The 15,031-nt window shown below is 48.7% G+C and overlaps 2 protein-coding genes across 10 annotated transcripts in view; one reads left to right on the top strand and one right to left on the bottom strand.

Moving 5' to 3' along the window:
- Dclk2 (doublecortin like kinase 2) overlaps positions 1-4,590 on the top strand; it is a 135,410-nt gene extending 130,820 nt beyond the window's left edge. For 3 of the 7 annotated variants that reach the window (XM_021157286.2, XM_021157284.2, XM_021157283.2), the window contains one exon: positions 1,476-4,590. In XM_021157286.2, coding sequence (XP_021012945.1) covers positions 1,476-1,676 — 201 coding nt within the window. In that variant the 3' untranslated portion in view covers positions 1,677-4,590. Of the gene's footprint in view, positions 1-282; positions 296-1,475 lie in introns of all 7 variants that reach the window. The other 4 variants (XM_021157288.2, XM_021157287.2, XR_002377490.2 and 1 more) reach the window with 3 other exon arrangements.
- Positions 4,591-6,260: 1,670 nt separating this feature from the next.
- The window catches only part of Lrba (LPS responsive beige-like anchor protein), a 591,176-nt gene continuing 582,405 nt past the window's right edge, over positions 6,261-15,031 (bottom strand). For all 3 annotated transcript variants that reach the window (XM_029475138.1, XM_021158804.2, XM_021158805.2), the window contains exons 55-57: positions 12,886-13,082; positions 8,692-8,843; positions 6,261-7,355 (exon numbers count right to left, since the gene is read on the bottom strand). In XM_029475138.1, coding sequence (XP_029330998.1) covers positions 7,265-7,355; positions 8,692-8,843; positions 12,886-13,082 — 440 coding nt within the window. In that variant the 3' untranslated portion in view covers positions 6,261-7,264. The remainder of the gene's footprint in view (positions 7,356-8,691; positions 8,844-12,885; positions 13,083-15,031) is intronic.

Genomic DNA, 15,031 nt, shown 5'->3' with positions numbered 1-15,031 from the left:
AAAAAAAAAAAGCCTCAAAGACCAGAAGGGGCCATCTTGTGGCAGAGAAGGGAATGACAAGACATCTCCTTCCATGGTCTTACAGAGGGAGACATGTTAGTCAAAGGATACCAGAGGCTCTGTTTACTTTGGTGGGGTGGGGGTGGGACTCAGGGGTTCTTTCCTTATTTAAGACAGACAAGACTGTTAATTGTGTCGCTTCTGTTGAAAGTAAGTCTAGTTTCTGTCCCTGCTTCTCTCCCCTCCTGCCTCTCCCGCTGCTGCATTGCTTCCCCTGACTAGGTCCAAGGCCATGGTACGTACTAACTGCACCGCGAGCTTCTCTCTGCCACGCATGCTCATGTCCTCTCGGCCAGAAGAGAAGAGGGGAAATAATAAGGGCCGCGTGGTTCTCATCTTCCGGGAGAAAGTCTGGGATAGGAACACGTGTTTGCTGTATCTCTTGTGGGTGTTGCTGGGGTTGGAGTGGTCTGGACTGGTACCAGCAGCTCAAGAGGCAAGCCTCAGACTAGGCTTTGCCCACTTACCCCATTAGCTGGCACTGTCCTCGGAAGGTTACCACTGCCGGGAGCTATGGGGAGCATGGCCTGGAGGCCACTGGCAGTGGAGTCGGCCTTGGGAAGACTTGCCAGGCGTTTTCTCCATCCTTAAGTTTGTTTGTTAACGTGTACTGGAAGTTCCTCGGCCTATAGGAGTTAGGCTGCAAAATGCCTCCTGGTCCTTTCATCATATAGCTGAAGTGGTACCCAAGACCTGCAGTCCCCCCACCTGTAGTGTAAAATGGCAGTTGCTGGCTCCTAGGGCACACAAGCCCCAGTGAGGCAAAGAAGACTCCATGCCTGGGGATCCCCGGGATGGGTCAGAAGGCAAGTTCACCCTTGAGGAGGTGGGCAGCTGAGTAAGACCAGAAGACAGCAGAGTGCAGGCTTCCCTCATAGGGAGGGGGGCCAGGCAAGGACGCCATGGAGGATCCACAAGGCTGCTACCACCCCAGCAGATTCCTGGGCATATTACACATGCCCTTGGGTGTGAGGGCATACCTTATTCATGACACATGAGATTTATGCCCCTGTGACAGTAACTTTCTTTAGATAAGAGTAGTAGCTTAGCTAGTGTAGTTGGCAGAGACTGGGCATGGGTATAAGCAAGACACTCAGACAGAATTCAGGTGCAGCTCACAGTGGGGACCTTCTCGGGTCACCTTGTGTAGGCCAGCTGGCTTGATTCTGGAGCGGTGTGATCCACCACTCCCCACCCCTAGCTCCCAGCACAGGCTGTGGTAAGGGCTGAGGCAAAGGGCGGGACGGGAGCGGGTGGGGGGCTCTGTCCCCCTTAGGCTTCTGCTAGAAGCCTGGCTGATTTCTCCTCTTCTGTTTCTGCGTCCTGTGCATGCCCTGTCTTGCTTTCTGATCCTGGTTGTGTGATGGAGCCCGGCCTGGGTAATGTGTGATCTCTGCTGCTCTCTCTCTCCCCAGAACACGGCTCTAGATAAAGAGGGGCAGATTTTCTGCAGCAAGCACTGTCAAGACAGCAGCAGAGCATCCAGGGAGCAGACCTCGCCAGTCCCTCCCTCAGCCCAGGAGGCCCCTCCCCCACTGGAGTCTCCCAGGCCCCCTGGTCCTCCAGCCACCTCTGGCTGTGATCTGGCAGGGACCTGGCGCCGCCACCGAGACTGAACTCTGTGTACACAGGCCAAAGCCGCTCACCGTGCCAGGCAGGCCGCTCTTCAGCGGGCCTCATCAACTCCTTGCTGAAAGAGCCTCTCTCTCCTGGCTGCTGCTTTGACAGTTTGTTGGCATGTTCTGTCACTGCCTCAGAACAGAACTGGGCCATCCTGGAGCCTGTGTGCAGCATGGTCTCATGCACTTTGGGCTCTGCCCTCTCTAGTTCCTGGCCATGTCAAGCAAGCCATGTCAGTTGTGGAGACATATTTGGAGTGACTCATTTTAAATCATCTGTGTTTTTAGTTCAGTAGACACTTGGCCGCTTTCCCCAGAGAATGTGCAGCTTTTATCTGGAATGACATCGCTTTTACAGAACTGCATTGGACGAATTAGGATTCTCCTTATTGAAGGACACTCCAAGTGCTCCCTTCTCAGGACACAGCTATGGTTCCTTTGTTCTGTGAGAGGCAACATGGCCTCTTCCTCTTCATAGGGTGCTTGAGGCACCTGGCTTCTGACTAGGAGTGTCATTCTGACTTGAGAGGGTCATTTGCCTCCTGACTTTGGGAAGTGCATTCTGATGCCCCAGGAAGCAGATTCCGACTGTCCATCCGTCTGTCCGTTGGGCTGGGGTGCTGGGCTCGCAGACCTAGCAGACTCACCCTCGGTTTCCCGACTCTCCCTGTGTGTGTTTTAGGAAATGCTTATGAAGCTGGCCCGTGGGCTTCCCAGTGGGACGTAGAGCAGCTCTTGGCAGAGCAGGGCCAGCTCTGCTGTGTCATCTCCAGGGTCTCCCCTCCCCTCTGCTCTTTGCCGTGGCAGGTCTGCTGAGACCCCGCGGGGACGGGGGCATGGTGCTCCCTGATTGGCCCGTGACCAACCTTCTGGAAGGCTGCTGGCAGTTTTCCCTGTTTTCCACCACCCCACTCTTTTTAATAATTGTATATAACTGTACTTGTTCTACTTGCTTGTCTTCAAAACGGGGGGGCCCCACAGTTCACTCTCACTGTTAGATTTTGCCTTTTCCAGGTATCCCCAACCTGCAATAAACTCTTCCCTCTTCAGAAAAGCCATGGGGTGGGTGGAATTTCTCTGTGGTTGTTATGGACAGTGCATGTGATCAGAGCGCCCTCAGGGGCCAGTGTCTGGGGCCATAGTGAAGAGCACACCAGTCCATGCATTGGCTGAAGTGTTTGTGATTGCAGGGGCAGGACCAGAGCATCCAAACAAGCAGGCTTTTCCCGAGTGTGAGCTTAGGAGCAGTAATAGGAGAGATCATGGCTGAACAACTTTGTCCTGCCTGTCCTGGACGAGGTCCTGCTTTTCCGTGTCGTGACTTAGTTTCCCTGTAAGTCTGCTTGTGACATTGCTCACCTGTGGCTCCAGTTACCCAGAGCTGTGTCTGTCATCTCCTCAGAGTTTGGCAACTCTCCAGCTTGAAACCACTGATCAGGCTCTGGACCTCTTGGTTTATGTTGCCCAGGGAACAAGACAGCTGATGGGCCAGCTGACCCAGGGTTCCACCCAGAGTCCCATAGCTATGGCAGAGACAGAAGGAAGATGTGTTCAAGAACACTGTGGGATGCCGGGTTAGAACATTTGGCATGTGTCTCTTCACTACTTGGCTAAAGAGCAAGGTTTTAAAAGGAAGATTTATTCTTAATTATGTGTATGGGTATCTGTGTGCATGTCCATGGAGTCCAGAAGAGGGCAGAAAATGGAGCTGTGCACTCAGTCCTGGGTGCTGAGACCCAAACTATCCTCTGGAAGAGCACTAAGTGCTTTTCTCTGAGCCATCGCTCCAACGCCAAGGAGACTTCAGTCTCTCTGGGTGCTTCATTTTCATAAAGGGGAAGAGTTAGTGCAAAGGAAGGAGGAAAACAGAGCAGGAGGTGGGGCAGGGTGCCTGCTGCTGACCACGGCAACTCCTCCCTCTCTTCAGCCATGGTGCTCTCAGTGTGAGCTAAAGATGGTGTGTGACCAGGGCAGTGCCCGTCCATGCCAGGGAAGAGCAGCCCTTCTTGTTCAGCATGCAACTTTGTTTGTTCCCACGCATGGGAGGCGGACAGAGGCGGTGAAGGCCCACACAGCTGCACTGCCTCACAGTTTTCCTGATGGACAGGACCCCTCAGAACCTAGAGAAGAAAGCCAGGAAGCGGCACGGCCACAGATGCAGGAGCTGCAGCTGTGCCCCACTGCCTGGCCTGGTGTTCATCCAGGCAGTGAGGCCCAGGAAGGGCCGGTGATCCTGTGAAAGGTTTGAGACTTACAGCTCCTCTGTCTGGTTTGCTGTGCAAACACTTAGACGCTGTGATTCTGTTCTCACAATCCAATTTAAATACAGGTATTTCATTTTGGCTGCTCAGATCCAGTTGAAAGACTCATTCAGACTCCTTCTCCTGAGGAGGGATCAGTGTGGAGAGAGGTTAAACTTGGAATGGTGGCAGAGAAATGCAGGTGGCCACCTGATGCCCTCCACAGCTGAAACGGGGTCTCCTGCTCCATCCTCTCTGTCTCTGCCTCCCTTTGCAAAAGGTGGTGGGCACAGACATGTGCTACACGTGTTCACCAAGTGCATTTTCTAAACCGCTCAGAATTTCATCATGGCTAAGATGGTAATATGTGACTTAGGAGACAGGGCAGTACGGGACAGAGTAACCATAGTGAGAGAAAAGTGCTGAGTAATGTTTTGTAAAAAAATGATAGAGCAGTTTACCATCCCATGGAAATATACACTGCATATCACTTGTGTTACCATCTTAGTACCACATTAAAAAACGTAAATGGAACGGGTAAAGTACACCCTGTGGCATATTTTATTTATCCTAACTTCGAAACATTATTTCATCATGTAACCAACGTCACAGAACTCTGGGTGATAGTTTCCGTGTGTGTTGTTGGAAATCTGGAGTGTGTTTCCATTCACAGTACCTGCCAATCTGGACTCGGAACATTTCAAGTGTTTGAAAAGTCACATGGGCCTAGCAGCTGCCATATTACAGTCTGGCTCCACAGATAAACAACAGCTTTTCCTAATAGTTCTAGGCAAATCTGTTTTGTTTTCTATTTCTTATGATGTGTGTGACAGGTAGAGAGAAGGTCCCTCTGTCACATTAAATGAAACAGGTCCTTGGGAAATGATAGCAGAAGGTTAAAGCTCTGATCAGAGCTTGCGGTGTGAAATCAATATGTGTGCTCCTAACTCCTAACCAGAGTGTCATCTGGTGGAAGTGCCAGGCAAGGGAGCTCCTGTCACCATTCACCAGGAACTAGTCAGTCACTGCTTACAGTCTCTTCACACCACCTCAGGAGTGGGTGCAGGGCCCGGGCAGCCCTTCCTACCAGAGCAGCTCTGTTGTGGGAACTTGAGAAGACACTAGGGCCAGAAAGGCTTTGAAGCTCCTGAACACAAGGACTGTTAGGAAAACGAAACGAAACGAAACTCTGATGTACTAAACTCTAGGCACGCTGACATCCTGGTGATACATGTTCCGTGCGGGCCACAGACATGTTTTGTTTTCCTGGGATGTGAGCCTCCAGGAGACGGGTTGGAACTGTATGGTGAGTCGGATTCCAGTGCAGAGGTAAAGATGCTAACTGTGGGCCAGTAGCAGGGTCACCCACTTTGTGAAGGACCCAGATTCCTGAAAATGCATAGGCATTGGGTGATCTTCACGCAGTTATACAGTGTACCAAGTTTTTCAACCTTATTTGAGTGTTGCACATCCAAGGGGATAAAAAGCAACTGCACAGAACCACTCACTCACTCTGCTGTGCTCTTCAGGGAGCCCTTTAATGGTGGGTGGAGCTGGGCCTCTGCTGCTCTCTTGGCCTCCTGAGGGGCAGGGGTCCGGATGTCTTCATCTCCATGGTTTTCATTTATTTGAAGTGATGGTGGGGTTTTTTTCTTTGTTTTAATGAAAATAGTTAAAGTTGGGTAAAATAAGTAATAATTGAATCAAATCAAAGAAATACTGTGTTAAACAGATTCTGCACTAAGAAGGTCCTTGGTTCAGGCTGGGCATACACGTATGTGTGTGCACGATTTTTCTTTTGTGAAGTCTTCTGCTTTGAGCTGTAAAGACAAAGGCAGTGGTGACTCTCAGCTCCCGGCGGCCCGTGTCCTGTGACGTAATGCACTGTCTTTGCCTTTATTTCCAAAGTGTAGTGCCCCTGCTCCTCTGGCTGGAATCTGTGTCCCCTGCGCCCGTGCTTGGCTGTTAGTTTTTCCTAATGGCTTGGGAAAGGCTGGAGGGTCTTAGTGGCCCTTGTTGGGTCATTTGTAGAGATCTCAGGAAGGAGGAGAGTTAGCAAGACAAAGTGCTCTTGTATTTTGTCACAGGAGTCTCTTCCATTGTTTACCACTCCAAACCTGAGCAGATTCTGAGCATGGCATTCTTTTGTGAATAGTTATCCATGTTTGAAAATGTTTGGGTGAAAACGACATTTCCAACAACTTACATATGAGTTTCATTTTATCCTGCTCTGTCAGACTGAATTTGTCATTCTAGATCTTTGCTTTAGAGAACATCTACATGTGCAGGGGAAGAGGTTCAGGCAAGCTGCACAGGAAGCAAAGACAATGTCAGTTTCCACTCAAGTTCACAACATACAAAGAATTTATTTAATACAGACCTCTGCTCAAATATTTTCACAGAATTCCATAAAGCAATCTACTAGAAAAAGTAGAATTATATGACACCAAAATAACATTTTCTTGATACAAATTACTAGTCAAAAGGCAGGTAAAGATAGGTTCATAACAAACAGGGGTAAGGTGGGTGCTGCTTACACAGTACCTGGCCGCCGGTGATCTTGAGCCAGGACTGTGGGCCAGTGGTCATGGGGAGTGGCTTAGCAGGGCACTGGTGGCCTCGGGCAGGCTGCAGTGCTTAAAAGGTTGCGAGCCCAGGAGCGGTCCCATCATTCCACTCTCTGCCACGAGGACGGCAGATCAGGAAAAGCAGTATTTATGATTGATAAACTTAGATCTTTGCTGTTTAACACACAGTAAAATAAAGTAGCCTCCCTAAACCATAATTCTCTAGGTCTAACACATGCTTGAAGAAGAATAATACAGAAATAATTCACTGAGATGTTTTAAATTACACGTCATAATTTAAACATTACTATTAAAACCCTAGAAATGTCAGCACTGAAGAAGCACAACTGTCTAGAAAATACAGGACCCAGTACAGAATAAATTCCCCTGTCCCCCATGTGAACCCATTTCCCTATTGCTAAAATCATATTTCTTAAGATTACAGATAAGTGGGAAATGGTTTTTCACACGTAGCAAGAATTAGTGGGATTATTGGTTCCACTGTCTGTATCCATAATTGGTGAAAATAGACTTTTCATTAGGACTAAAAATATAGATTTTGTAAACTACAGAACCCAGCAGCCAGTTCCCTGCTTGTGCTGTTCCCACCCCCCGAATGTCAAGCAAAGTCTACAAAAATAGCAATTAACTTTAAAAAATATTTTGCTTGTTCAAGCAAATTTAAGTTACATTCAGATGTGATAGCTATTTCTATAGAGTGGTGTTCGAAGTCCTTCCTTGCTTGGGCTGAAACAGGACCACGGTGCATTTGTCCCCATCAGTAGCGGGTCTGGTACTCATGATGCCAGCGGTTAAAGTCATTGTAAAACAGGACAATGCTTCCTGAAGCCATTCCAGAAATGATGCACCTAGAGGAAGATGGAGAAGGCTTGGTTATAGGGATGCAGTTGCTGCTGCTGGTGACAGTTTTGGTGCACTCAAGTAAGCTCGGTTTTGACAGCACAGAGACCATCCAGAGTCTGTGAGAGGTTTGGATGCTGCTAGAATATGCAGCCTGTCCCTGAACTGTGAACAGAATCATTTCCACAGTGGAAACAATGATCAGAAGAGAACCCCACAAAGCCGTTGCTACCGGAGGCGAGGGAGGGAGAGGAGAGAAGGCTGCCTGGGTCAGCCTAGACTCTGAGTAGGGCCCTGATCCTTGTAACAGTGACCTGATGTAGTGGTCACTAGAGACAGGAGCTGCTTGCTCTCCTGAGAAGATGGTGCAGGGACAGAGGGACAACAGCCACAGGGAGCTCTGCTACTTGGGCCCCTCCCCTGCCAGCTCTTAGGAAGTTATGCTGAGTACCTTCCTGTACTTCTTATTGAAACTAGAAACGGTGCAGCAGGCCAACACAGAAGAGGAAAGGAAGATCGACCCAGCCTGCAAATGGCAAGTCCTTCCTCAGCCAGTCATTTACATGTAAAGAGATTAAACCTGGCCAAATGGATTAAAGAAATAACCCAAGTGCAGGCAGTGTACAGGGTGTTCATGTTAGAAAAACAAGTGGACTGAACAAATGAAAACCAAGTTCTGGCTAAGTATTAATAGAACTTAGGTGGCCATGTCAGAGCACTGTGGCAAGAGACAGTGACACTAAATGTTACCATGACACACATCTGAGCCCCTGGATGATTGGGGGGGTTGGGGGGGGTGGCAAATTGCACAGAAGGAAAGGGAGCAATAGATGGTTCTCTAGTCAGCTGGAGCCTTTAAAGTCCTACTTTGAAAAACATGTAGAAAACCAGCCACATGTGGATACAAGACACACAAGCCACACAGACTGAATACCAAGCCATCCAAGATGCAGAGATGGGAGCTCCAGAGCAAGCCAGGAGCTAGCCCGGGTGAATGGGCAAACTTTGTTGATTTGTCCATAATGCGTGAATACACATACATATATGTGTGGATACGCACAGACATGCATGTGTGAATACACATACATGTGAGCTTATGGCACACAAATGCTCAGCAAGCTTGATGGCAGTTTCTGAGCCTTTGTGGCCTGAATCCTCTCTAATCTTGAGAGCCCAGTTAGAAGAACCATCAGGAACTTGTATTTTGTACAGTGTGCTTGTGGTGTAGTTGTTAGCGCTTCAGATTACGCAGGTGACTCTAGTACTCCACCAGCCCTAGGTCACTAAGTGATGCCCACCAGTCTTCAGTGCCCCTGTGGTAGATCAGGGTTTGGTGTTACTCACCTCTGGTCAAAAGAGAGGGCCATGGCCCGGATTCCAGCATCACAGCCTGGGTAGGCAAAGAGCTGCTTGAGGTCAGACACCTGCCGCACTATCACCACCCCGTTGTCTCCTCCTGTGAGCAGGTACTGCCCATCTCTGCTCAGCTGTATGGCCTGTGAGACAGGAACAGTCAGTGGAGACCCAGCTCTAGGGAAGTGGGCTGGGTGGGGCATGGCATGTGGCGCAGTGTGGAAGGAATCTTAGGACACTGAAGTATGGGAAACCTGCCATTGTCCAGAAGTCAAATGGACAAGATTAGGCAATACCAGTGTTACAGGCTTGGTGCCACAAACTCTGTTCTGCAAATATTGAGAGAGCACATTACAGGGGGACCGGCATACTCTGAAGTGCTCCCTAGAAGCACTGGCATACTGAGCCAAGTCACCAAGACAAACACAGGCTGCCGCTAGGTGGTGCTGGGGGTGACAGTGAAGCCACAGGCGCTCTAGATGTCAGGCCCCAGGCTGCCAATATTGTATAGCCCACCTCATGGTCAGCTCTAGGCTGTAGCTAGTCAGTCTCTTACCTTGATGAACAGGTAAGCTTGGCTTGGGATGGATATATACATATATACCCACTGTAATATCCCTTTAGTACCTATATACATATATACACACTGTAATATCCCTTTATTACCTATATACATATATACACACTGTAATATCCCTTTAGTAAATATATACAGACTGTAATATCCTTTTAGTACCTATATACATATATACCCACTGTAATATCCCTTTAGTACCTAAGAAAGCCTGTGGGCAGAGTACAGACTGCTTATTTCTTCATCTTATGTGACATTTTTTTTGGGGGGGGGTGGGATGTGATCTCTTGGAGCACAGGATGGCCCTGAACTCTCTACAGCTGAGGGTGGCCTTGAATTGATCCTGTCTCCATATCCCGAGACTCCTAGCAAGCACCATCCAGCACTCCCAGGTCCGTGGACATGTTGGCAGGCATCTTATCAGTTGACCTATATCCCCAGCTTCATTACTTTTTTTTTAATTGTTGAGAAACACTTTGTTTTATTAATATTATGGATTCTTAGTATAAATGCTTAAAAATAAGTTTTTTTTTAGGACTCAGGAAAGCTCTTTGCCTATGACCACTTTCATAGTAAAGTATACAGCAAACCTAGAACAGGTATCTCAAAGCCTAGGACAGGTGCTTTTCCTCTGATAGGAGGCCCTGCTCTACTGCCATAACCACAGCCTCAGCCTCCCCTGCCTACTGTCAGCTGATCTTCGCTCCCTCATCAGCTTCCACTCTTCTAACAGCAGCTGGGGGCATAAGGTTCTAGCAGCCCTGGAAGGTACCATCTGCCTGCCTACCTGACCACGGAGGGTGCGGGCACAGACTGCTAACCCCTGAAGAATAAAATGCCGTGGTTTTGCCATCACAACTTTAGTATCACTACCTTTTATCTTTACTCTTTGACTGTTTTTTTAATTAGAGAAAAGAAGGAACTGTTTGCTACCCTTCCAGTTCACACTGATCCAGCTGTCAGTAGTCCACTGGACACGGCTTATTCTCAACACAGAAATGCCCCTAAACAAAGGCAAGAGAGCGTGGCTGCAGCTTACATGCCACTAAGTCTTATTACTAGGTACAAACTATTAAGAGTTTCCATTGTGAGTAAAAGTCAGTCCTTTCCCACACCCCACAGACAGCAGTCTTGGGGTCTGGGGGACTGCAGTGAGGAGCAGAACAGCAGCTACTTGACACACCTATAAAACACAGCTGATGAGACTGTCCTAACTTCATACTCGAGGCTTGCTTCTGGGTAAGTGCTATATTAAAACCCAGCAGTCTTCAACTCTTTGTTAGTAAGACTCTAATCCTGCTGGTGTCTCCAATGAAGGGAAATGAAGACTCTTAAGATGCATGCCAGCTCTAGAATACTGTGTGAATCTAGTGCCTCCCAAGGCAAACGTTTCCTAGCTATCTTCCCCTGGCATGTGAACCAGTCAGGTGTCTGCTGCCCTGCCCTCCCTCCAGTGCAGTCTGTCACTGGCTCTTACTCTAAGCCTCTCTTCAGCATCCAGGTCTACTGTGCTAGGGATCTAAAGTGACCCTGGTGACGCTTTAACTCAGCTCTAGATCCCAAGTGTTGGGAGGTGCTGGTGCTGCAGCTGCGCTGGTGCCTGAGGATGCTGGCAGGCCACAGAAGTCTCTATGGATACCCATGTCCTGAAACAGCTGGGAGAAAGAAAAGTTCTCTGGGGGAAATGGTGGTTGGGCTTTATGGTGTAGTCTTGTTGCTCTGGAGGGCCTGCCGACTTACACCTCAGCTAATCATGCCAACACCTGCATAGTGTCCAGCTGCTGTACCGTGTCATCTCCTACGGAATAGGGAAAGGTGGGTGGGAAACCGTGACTAGTGCGTAACTTGCCAGGTTGCCTGGTATTTCAAAGAAATGGAATTTTGGTCTGGGCTGGTAACGGATTCTGTTTATTTCTGTGGTCTTGAGCTCCCAGCCTGCTCTTTCCTTGCCTGACTCCTAATGCACTTAGCTGGGAAAGTGTCAGCCTCTGGAGCCTGGGACAGAGAGCGCTCGCTTTAATCACATGGTTGCCACTTACAGGTTAGTATGATAAAGTGCAGGCATGCTGGGGAAAAGCAATGGATTGTTTAGGCCTAAAATGCAGTGGGGAATTTCACAGGGGAAAAAAACCCTGATGGCTTCGGGGTACAGGGAGGCCTGTGAGTGAACAAGCCACAAGGGCCCCTGCTGCTGCCCCGAGGCCCTTCCCAGAGCCTCTGCTCTGACTGGAACACCACAGAAACTATTCTAGTCAGTAGACAGCTTTAAATTATTTTACAGATTTATTAGTGTAGCTGACAATATAATCACAGCTCCGAGTGACAGATTATCAACATTCTTATTGTAAAGAAAGGAGGAGAGAAGCCTCCGATGTGTACTTGGCTTAAATGGTGGATTACGGGAAAAAAGGGAGAAATAAAATCAGAGAGAGTTTGCCTGTGCACGGCTTGAGGTGGAGGTAACTCTCGGACACCAAGAGGAGAGAGGCGCCCACTGGACTGAGGCCTGGATCCCAGAGCATCGGGGCCTTTGGTTTTGGACCAGTGCTGCCTGTGTGCACAACCGCTGTTGCTCACTTCCAGACCTTAGAGTTTCCTTGGGAGAAGAGGTGGTCATGCTGGGCCTGGGAGAGCTGCCATGGAAGCCCCCATGGTGGTGGTGAGGACGATGAGTTAACTGTGCAGGAGTAACTGCACCGCCCTGTGAAGTACCTGGCTCTGCTGCCACTCAAATGTCCTCCTTCTACATGGGCCATGTCACCTCTGTTCCTATTTTATTTTATTGTTTTTGTTTTTTGAGACAGGGCTTCTCTGTGAAGCACTGGCTGTCTTGGAATTCTCTTTGTAGACCAAGCTGGCTTTGAACTCATGGAGATCCATCTGCCTATGCTTCCCATGTGCTGGGATTACAGGCATGTGCCACCACACTTGGCTCTTCCATCCCCATTTAGAAAATGACAGGGACACCCTAGCTTTTCCTAGGCCCATAACATGTACAGCAGCTTGAAGGTGAGAAGAAAGGGACCTTGAAAATTATCCCCAAAGAGCACCCTGGTTCTCTTTCCCCCATGTCTAGCGCCTTGGGGGCTGGCCTGAGAAGCAAGGCAAGACCTGTGCTGCCCACTAGCTTAGCATTCCTTACAGAGAGAAGGGGAAACAGCGCCTGTCATTTGGACACCCAGGTCTCTAACATGACTTGCTTTGGTGTTGCTCTCCAGTAGGTCGGTGCAGATATCTATTAGCTGCTGACCCCAAGAATACACGGCGACTCCGTTCTGCCATTTCCAATGTGAAGAGAAACCAGTTTTAGGTAGAATCTAGTTCAGCTTTGCTGTACAGTGAATCTTAGAGACGGGTCTGCTGTTAGGCGGCACTTAGAGGAAATGGTATGGATGGTATCAGCTATGGGACATCAGTCAGCGGGTGTTCTCTGCACATGGCCACAGTGAAGGCACTAGCAAGGTGCCCTGGGCTTCTAAGTGCTAGCTAGTGCTGCCCCTTTGGCATGGGACAGAGGCCCCAGGTAGTTCAGAACTAGGCTGCTTCAGTGAACTTATCCTTTACTTAAAGCTTCCCAGTAAAAGGAACAAGGTGGAGCCTACAGCACTCACCCTTATGTGATCATCTGTCTCCACAGTGGCCTGCAGCTTCCCGTTCACACTGAAGGTGCAGAAGCAGCCGTTTTCATAGAAGATGACACAGTGACCCTCTCTTGATGCTTGGATGAGTTTTGGTTTCAGGCAATTTTCAGGACCCTCCAAAGTCCTTAACAGGTCTCCATTCATGGAGTGTATGAGACATGGCCCTTCTGAGAAGAGAACAAGAGGCAAAATGATATAATGAAAACAGACAGGGCGGACAGATGGACGGTGCAGCTCCGTGGCAGTGGCGAGCATAAGGACCTGGGCTCAGTGCACAGTGTCAGTGAAGGAAGCAAAGCAGAGAAGTCAGCAGGGCTGCAGTGCCAGGGTGCAGTTCTCCCAGCCCTCAGCAGCTGGCATGCCAGTCGCTTTGCGAAGCCTGGTTCTTCTGTTTGCTGGCCCTCACCTCCCACCGGGAGGCTCTTCATGCTCAGAGACAGAAGTTACTGTATACAATCCATTATAACATGAGCGGGCAGAAGCTAGAACTCCAAAAGGAAGACAATTTCCAGTCCCAGAGCAGCTTCACGGGAGGCTGGAGTATAAATGCTGCCACTGCCAGGCACAGGGGTACCCTTCCTGGAGGGCTGGGCAGAGCAGACTGCATCACTGTAGATACAGCCAGCCAGGGCAGCTTCTCTCTCATTGCGTACAGCTCTGTGGCTGAAACACTGGATTCCTTCTACCACTATTAAACTGAGTGAGATATTCCCTGATATCCCTAAAGCAGGCAGTGGCTTCTGCCACTCTCAAGTCCCCAGTGATACCCCAGGCTGAGAACCTGAGGACAGTAACTGCTGAATACCCCTCCGCCCCCAGCACACACACACACACCCCAGAGCTTTTCTGTTTGAGAGACGGGGAGAGCGTGGGTCTGTGCCCTGCCTGGTTCCTGGTCTCACATATGCTTGCTCCCCACATGGCTACTAGAGCACGCCTTCTCTGTTTCAGCGTTTCCCAACACAGGCACACATTTGCTTTTGCATAGTTTCAGGATACATCAGTTCCAACTCCCTAAATAACACTAGCATCACAACAACACAGTTCAGATGTCAGTTATCAGAGCAGTTGTATACAGCACACTGCATGGCTAGCTCTTCAGACCATGAACGCGTATATTAATAGCAGCTGAGCAACTGGAAGACCCCACGTCACCACGCTGAAGGCACATCCGTAACCAGCATCTGTTGTTAGGTCACACAGACAGCAAACAGCAGCTTTGTTGCCTCCTCCTTTCACAGTGAAAGCCCTGTGGCATTTTATAAAAGGAGGGAACCAGAGAAGGGTATTGGCCAACAATGATGAGCTTCAATAAAGAAGTGAATATAAATGGAGTTTTTCGTAGAGAGAGCAGAGTCAGCTCCGGATGCTGCCAAGACACTAGATATGCATCCAGGAAACGAACAAAGGAAACTTGCTGGCATAACTCAGGACAGTGGTTGTAACAGAGCTGATGATGTCCAGAGGAAGTGAAACTAAGAAAAGCCCCACATTAGGGGACCCTTGAGGGTGTGTCATAACGCTTAAACAAAAGAAAAGTGAACCGCTCAAACAGAAGAGGACTGGCAATTTCCCCAGGCACAGAAGAGATGCTTAGGCATTCAGAACAAGACTGGTGCCCATGTTCACCTGTCCCTGAGAACTGTCTCTCAAAGACATGAAACTGCATGGCTGTGTTTGTTTTTAGCTTTATTTTTGAGATAAGGTGTCTAGCCTTGCTATGTAGCCTTGGCTGTCCAGATACTCACTGTAGGTCATGTTGGCTTTGAATTCAGGGATTCTCCCTTGCCTCTACCTCCTGGGTGCTGGGACTAAAGGTAGGTGCCTTGCCTGGCTGTTTCTAATGTTTTGACAAAAACTTTTAGACCATGGAAAATGGTTAAAATTTTTTTTTTTTAAATTCCCACCGAGACAGTGTCTCAGATAATTCTGTGTGATTTCTGTTTACGTGTCATTTTACTGTGCAAAGCAGGGATGGTCTATAATGGTAATTAATTTTAAGGTTTGATATGGGTTAGATACAGTCCAAGGAATCACACTACTTTTCCGCTGCTTTGACCAACTACGTTTTCTTTTTTTTTTTTTTTTTTTAGGTTTTTCGAGACAGGGTTTCTCT

The sequence above is a fragment of the Mus caroli genome, chromosome 3 (genome assembly GCF_900094665.2).
Source record: "Mus caroli chromosome 3, CAROLI_EIJ_v1.1, whole genome shotgun sequence".
Classification (NCBI taxonomy): Eukaryota; Metazoa; Chordata; class Mammalia; order Rodentia; family Muridae; genus Mus; species Mus caroli.
This window is presented reverse-complemented; position numbering and strand designations above follow the sequence as displayed.